The sequence below is a fragment of the Galeopterus variegatus genome, unplaced genomic scaffold, assembly GCF_000696425.1.
Source record: "Galeopterus variegatus unplaced genomic scaffold, G_variegatus-3.0.2 Scaffold186, whole genome shotgun sequence".
Taxonomy (NCBI): domain Eukaryota; kingdom Metazoa; phylum Chordata; class Mammalia; order Dermoptera; family Cynocephalidae; genus Galeopterus; species Galeopterus variegatus.
The window spans coordinates 60,301-67,422 of record NW_007726297.1 but is presented as its reverse complement, the minus strand read 5'-3'; the positions used below and the strand labels follow the sequence as shown (position 1 = coordinate 67,422).

The 7,122-nt window shown below is 39.4% G+C and overlaps 1 protein-coding gene across 1 annotated transcript in view; it reads left to right on the top strand.

Moving 5' to 3' along the window:
* Positions 1–7,122, top strand: part of CD226 (CD226 molecule) — an 84,018-nt gene that overhangs the window by 71,692 nt on the left and 5,204 nt on the right. The window contains exon 4 of the mRNA XM_008564408.1: positions 3,350–3,449. Within this exon, the coding sequence (XP_008562630.1) occupies positions 3,350–3,449 (100 nt within the window). The remainder of the gene's footprint in view (positions 1–3,349; positions 3,450–7,122) is intronic.

Here is a 7,122-nt window from a genome sequence, read left to right as displayed (position 1 = left end):
ATTATTCATTTATATGTTTCACTGACTTGCTTTCAATGGTTTTAACTGTATTTATCTTTTGTGATGGGAGGAAAAATAATGGTTTTATGGTTCAAGACACTTTTGTCCTCCGATGAATCAACACAGCATTGGGATGTAAGTGAAAAAAGCCAGCAAAAAAGTGGCCCCTAAAATCAGACAATTCTTTCTTTAAGAGAAGGGCTTGAAGGCTGGCATTACTTAGCCTAAGTTCTATTAGCAGAGCTTAAGGAAAAAAGTGAAGGTTATGAACTATTGATTAACTCCCCAAAGCATCCATACCCATTTGCCTCCTTTCCTTTTCCTTTTTCCTTTTTCTCTTTCCCCCCAGCCATACAGGACCCAGCAAGGTGCATGGCTACACAGGCCTGATTTTAAGTTCTGGACATTCACATGAAAGCAGCAGAGGCAGGAAAAGGAGTGAGAATCAGTACCAACTACAGGCTGGGATGCTCTAGATTGCAGCATCTCTGGAGTGGGACTGAATATCTGACCCCTGTGATTTTACTCATTTCTTAAGGAAAAATTCTTGTTTCACTCCTGTTTTAAAATTGTTTAGGACTTTTCAAAAACAATATAAGCTCCATTACATCAGGTATCAAATTTGTTTTTATCCGCCACGTTATCTATCGTACCAGGTACATGGTACACTGTAAAATACTGTGTTTAATGACTGAATGAATAAACAGATCTAATTCCAGCAGGTCAAATATTACTAGGACAGGTGAAAAATAGTAACATGTTTCAAAATGCATTTGAAGTCAGAATTTATAATTAAACAGCATGACACAAATGGTTGTACTTTCAAGTGGATTCTTTTTCTAAGCCCACATAATGTAGAGCTTAATAAAGAATGTCATCTTAATTCTCAAGGATTTTGAGTCTGCTACTAAGAAGGTCTCTGCATCCTGCACTTTAAATATAACGAATAAAATTTGGCAGATGTTCTGTTTTGAGCATCCAGACCTTTACATTTTTGTACTGCTTTCCCCCCCCCTTGATTACAAAAGTTAAAACATCATTTAGAAAATTTGGAAAATACTAGAAACCTATTGCTCTTAAAAATCTTTTAAATATACAATTGTCACATTAAGATTGAATATATTTGGTATGCAATGTGATGATTCGATATATATAAACAATGTGTAATGATTACCATAATCAAATTAACTAATACATCCATCACCACCCAGGCTGTAAATTAGATCCCCAGAGCTTGTTCATCCCCAAAGTTTGAGCCCTTTCGCCTGCATTTGATGCATTTTCTGCACCTCCTAGCTCCCAGCAACCACTGGTCTATTCTCTGCACCTATGAGTTCGACTTTTTTTAGATTTCACATACAAGTGAGATCATACAGTATTTGTCTTTCTGTGTCTGGCTTATTTCACATAGCACAATGTCCTCTAGGTTAATCTATGCTGTCACTAATGACAGGATATCAGAACCAAAAACAATGTCTGAATAGATATTTTTCCAAAGAAGACATAAAACTAGACAACAGGTATAAGAAAAGATGCTATTCAAATGGCTGGATATCACAACAACAACAACAACAACAACAACAACAACATCACAAAAAACAAATTTGAAAACAGGCAATGGACCTGAATAGATATTTTTCCAAGGGAGACATAAAACTAGCCAAAAGGCATAGGGAAAGATTCTCAACATCACTAATAATCAGGTAAATGCAAATCAAAACCACAATGAGATACCACCTCACACCTGTTAGAATGGCTATTATCAAAAAGGACAAGAAATAACAAGTTTTGGTGAGGGTCTGGAGAAGAGGGAGCCTTGGTACACTGCTGGTGGGAATGTAAATTGGTACAACCACTATGTACAACAATTTGGAGGTTCCTCAAAAAATTAAAAATAGAACTGTCATATGACCTAGCAATTCCTCTGTTGGGTACATATACAAAGGAGATAAAATCAGTGTCTTGAGATATTTGAACACCCATGTTCATTAAAGCATTATTCACAATTGCCGAGGTATGTAAGTGACCTAAGTTTCCATCAACAGATGAATGAATGAAGAGAGTGTGGGATATGTACACGATGGAATTCTATGCAGACTTAACAAAAAGGAAATCCTGTCATGTGCAGCAGCCTGCATGACCCTGGAGGATGTTATGTTGAGTGTAATAAGCCAGGCACAGAAAGAAAAATACTCTGTGATCTCACCTATATGTGGAATCTAGGGTAAAAGTTTTAAAAATAAAAATAACATTTTTTATTTGTTTTAGTTTCTTTTTACAGTAGAGCCTATAAAAGAATGAGTGGGTTTAGACTTTGGGTTCTTATCACGAAGAAAAAATTGCACCTACTTAGCGGATTAGAAAGAAAAATATATCTGAGAAAAAGATGGCAATGAATTGGTTGAGGAGCTTGATTTTCGGGTTGCAATGGGATTTCAGATAGCCTGGGAATCACAGGAAAAGCATCTGAGCTTCAGTATCATGAGGGAGGGATCTGTCTTCTGACAGCCTGGCTCCTCCTGTGGGGGGAGATCGGCAAGTTTGCTGTCCCAAAGAGAGATGACAATAAAGACAACTGTTAGGTTTCAATCCAATCCCATTCCCTCCAGCAGCAGATATTGATGGAATTTCTCCTATGTGTGAAGCACTTAATGGAGTCCTCTGTGGCTGCAGGTGGGCGAGGTGTACCGTGGACAGGAGGACATAACCGAAAGAGCAAATGGTCTCTGACTTCCCTGGGATCTCCTCCAGAGGAGATCTTACTGGAACAGTGATTCATCCGTCTTTTGAATATTGACTTCTTAGATTCTCACCACAATTATGTGATATAATTAGAGCTGCTGTCACTGTCATTACTTGATAGATGGAGAAACACCTACAATGAAGCATCAGGAATTTGCTGGAGGTCAATTACCCCGATAGAGAAAGACCCCGGATGAGTAGTTCAGATTCCTGGACCATTGTAAATTTCCAGTTAAACATGGAGTTGGAGTAACAAGTTTTCCATCTTCATTTATGGAACTGTTTTAATAGCTTTTTTTCCAGCCTACAAAGGATTTTTTGTACGTGATCATGAGCTTATTAGAATGAAGTGATATCTGTGTTGAACATATGCTCTAAATTCTCGCTCTTTTTAGGTGTTAAATCCGGCTTAATCAAGGAGCTAATAAAAATCTGTGAGGAGTCAGAGATATTTGGAAGACTAAGCTCATCCTATTTTAAAAAATGGATTCTTTGCTTTTAATTGTTACTCTATGATGATTAATATACCTTTTCCCCATTTTCCCACCTTCCTTTTTTCTGGATTTAGTTGAATTCTTAATTCCTGCTATATATTTTTTTCTCCTAGGTAAAACCAATCACCAATCTGTCCTCTTCATGGCTGGAGGGACAGTTTTATTTTTGGTTGTTATCCTAATTACCACTGTCATTGTCATTTCTTGTAACAGGTGAGTAATGCAACTTGTCCTAAATCTTGTTTATGCTGAGTAATTCTGATGTTAGAGGTTCCCTATTAATAACCCAATAATTTGTTAAGCTGTCTCAGCATTCAAATGCAAATATATATAAGTATATAATGAGTACTGTTCTCATACAAAGGAGGAGAAGTAGTTGTAATATTAGAGGGGAAAGCTAGAATATTTCATTTAAAATCTAGTAAGGGGAGAGGGGAGGGGAAGATGGAGAGAGGATGATTAGTGGATACAAAGTGTAGACAGACAGGAAGAATAATATCCAATGTTCTGTAGCAATATAGGGAGGCCACAGTCAACAACAAATTTCTGTGTAACTTTAGTAGCTAGTTGAGAGGATGTTGAATGCTCCCAGCACAGAGAGATGACAAACGCTTGAGGTGATGGATATACTAAGCACCCTGATATGATCATTGCACACAGCATAAATGTACCTAAATATCATGTTGTACTCCATAAATACATACAATTATCATGGGTCAATTAAGAAAAACAAATTAAAAAGGAAAAGAAAGAGAGAAAGAAATAGAGAGTAGAATAGTGGTTATCAGAGGCAAGGAAAGTGAGGTGGGGCGGGGGGGAGATGGGAATGTGAAAGGTTGGTCGACCAGTACAAAGTTACGAAGATATGGTTAGATGGGATGAGTAAGTTCTGGTGCTCAAAGGTGACAAAAGACAATAATATTGTATTGTATATTTCAAGATAGCCAGGAAGGAGGATCTTGAATGTTACAACCACAAAGAAATGACAAATGTTCAGGTGATAGATATGCTAACTATTCTGATTAGATCATTATACAATATATGCATGCACTGAAACAGCAAACTCTATGCTATGAACATGTCCAATGAAAGAAAATAGGTAAGTAAATGTTTAAAAAAAAATTACTAGTAGGAGTTCACAGTCTGCCCCGATGCCTCTGCTCTCTCTCCCACCCCGTTTACCTTCTTCCCACCCTGTTTACCTTCTGCCCTCCTCAAGGAAAAACCTGCCAGTGAGGAGTGGGGGGGTGAGTGTGTGTGTGTGTGTGTGTGTGTGAGAGAGAGAGAGAGAGAGAACAGGAGACAGAGATTCTGAGAAGGGGAAGAACAAGTTTTAACAATGATAATACCTTAATTTATTCATTCATGAAATATTTATTGAGTACAATGGTGAACAAGATGTAATGAAGCTCACATTCTAATCAGCAAACAACATAATTTTAAATGGTTGCCCTGTATATTCTCTGAAAAAAGCAGTCTAGGTGCTATTACTAAAAATTGCCGAAAACAAAGGAAGGGGCAACCTTGGAGAGAGTAGGTGGCCATTGGGCCTCTGCTAAAGTTTCCTAACATTTTACTGTCTTGTGACACACTTGGGGATTTTCTAGAGTGTTCTTGGTTGGCCTTTTCTTTTCCTTCTAGCTCTCTGATGTTTATCAACCCACTAGTCTAGGTATCTATGTACTTCTTAACTGTAATCACATCGGGTTGGAATTACTCTTTATACTGTGATCCAACTAGCATGTTTTCTTAAGGGAGGAGGGAGCACACTTTTGATGTCTGTATTTTGTGTGTCTGACATGTCCTAGACATTTAGTATATGGTTGTTCAGTAAAGGAGTATGTCCGTCTCCACTCTTCTCCCCCAGTAATATTAACACACACACACACACACACACACACACACACACACACACACACACGCACCCACGCACGGCTTGTTAATAGACTTCCCAGTAGGTTTCTCTTCCTAATGGCCACATGCATCCTTGGCCTCTGTCTCTTTGGAGGCCGTTGTTACTCTCATTTCATTTGAGTGAAACTCTCCAGTCTGCTCTGCTGCTCTCAGACGAGTCCTCTCCTCCTAACCCATCAGTTTTTCCTGCTTCCTCTTCTGAAAGCTGGGCTGGTGTGTCATCCTCCTGTTTAACATCTATTTTCTTCCTACCGCTACCAGAATAATGTTAAGACTCACTAACTCTGTCATCCAAGGTGTTCTACGTTCTGATCACAGCCTAATTTTCATTCACATTTTTTACTTTACTTACTCCCTTGATGCTGACAAATTTTGTTAAAACTGCGACTTTCATTCTTTAGACACACCCAACTCTCTTCCCTTTTGTTACGCTACTAAAATGCTGCTTCTCCATATTTGGCCTTAATCCTGTGCATAGTTCAAGGTGTGGGACACCTGTCCCCTCTGTGAGGTCTGTTCTGCAAATAGACGTGATGTGGCCATCTGGAAGCACCGCGTGCTTCTTCCCTGCTGCTCCTCGCATCCTGCTTTGTATCTTTTTCAGGCTCGCCTTCCCTTCTTTTCATAATGTCAGGGATTGTGTGTTATTCATTTTTTAGTGTTTGATAGCATTTAACACTAATCTGTCCAGATAGCAGGTGCTCCATAAGCATTTGTCTAATTAAATTGAAACACGAGACAGTCGTTTTACCCTTTTCCCTGTCGTGGGCTGCACTCAAGTCCTTCCTCAACCAGAGATTAGCAAACTGAGGTAAGGACCCCGGGTGTTAGTGGCACCGAGGGTTTCTCTACTGCTTCTGTCTGGTTGATAAAGAATGAGCCATGAGCCGAGGGCAGAGAGGGCAGGAGGAGGCAAGGGGACACGGCAACATGATGGGGAGAGAGAGTGACAGAATGGATCTCCGGAGGGTCACAGATGTCGGGCATGATGGATTTTGCTTCATGAAAAGCCATCACTTTGACATGAATAGCTAAATGGAGCAGTAGAATGTATTGTCCCCTTTGGTTAAATGGGATGAAAAGGAGATTAGTGGACCTGAATACGTCATCGTGGACAGACACCGCAAAGGAAAAGCACGTGTTCTTTCTACCTTGTCATGAGTGTCAGTTCGTGGTTGTTACTTCAAATAAGAATATTTTGAAAAATGACCCAAGGGCTTCAACATTGACCTCCTGCACTCTGTTCTACTGACTGTTTAGAATAATTCTGCAACTTCGGATAGGAGGCAAAATAAATCATACAGTGCAGCGCGCCCCAACCAAACTGAGTTCTTACTTCACCCCAGTGCCTAGTTGCCTGTGTGTCCAGGGCTGTCGGGAGCAGCTTCTCAGCTCCTGCTTGTGTGGATTTCAGAGATAAGAACAGGAACACTAGTAAGTGAGCGTGGCCAGGGGAAGTGTGTAGCACTGGTGGGCGTACAAAATACATGCTACAGATTGACACCTGTGTTTGTAGGGAGAAACTTGATATTTAGCGAGAAATATCTTAGGTGCTTATTTTAACATTTGTCGTAAAATTTTTACATTTGTTGTATTGATGTTCACAACAAATAGGGTGCCTTTGTTTGCCTGGGACTTTGTAGGTTTTAGCACTGAAAATTCCTCATCCTGGAAAAGTCCTTAGTCCCAGGTAATTGGAATGTGTGGTCAATGTAGAACAGACCGCGATCTGTTTACTATCCTTATTGTATAGATGAGAAGGCTGAACTTTAGAGATGTAGATAATTCAGCGAGAAAATTGCAGGGCGCAACTTAAACACAGACCATCTGACTCTAAGCTTCATGTTCTTTTTTTTTTTTCTTTTATCACATTCTATATGCTAGGCTTATTTAAGAGTGTGTGTGTGTGTGTGTGTGTGTGTGTGTGTGTATGTCCAAATTTGGACCTATCTGGGAAAGTTAACAATATATT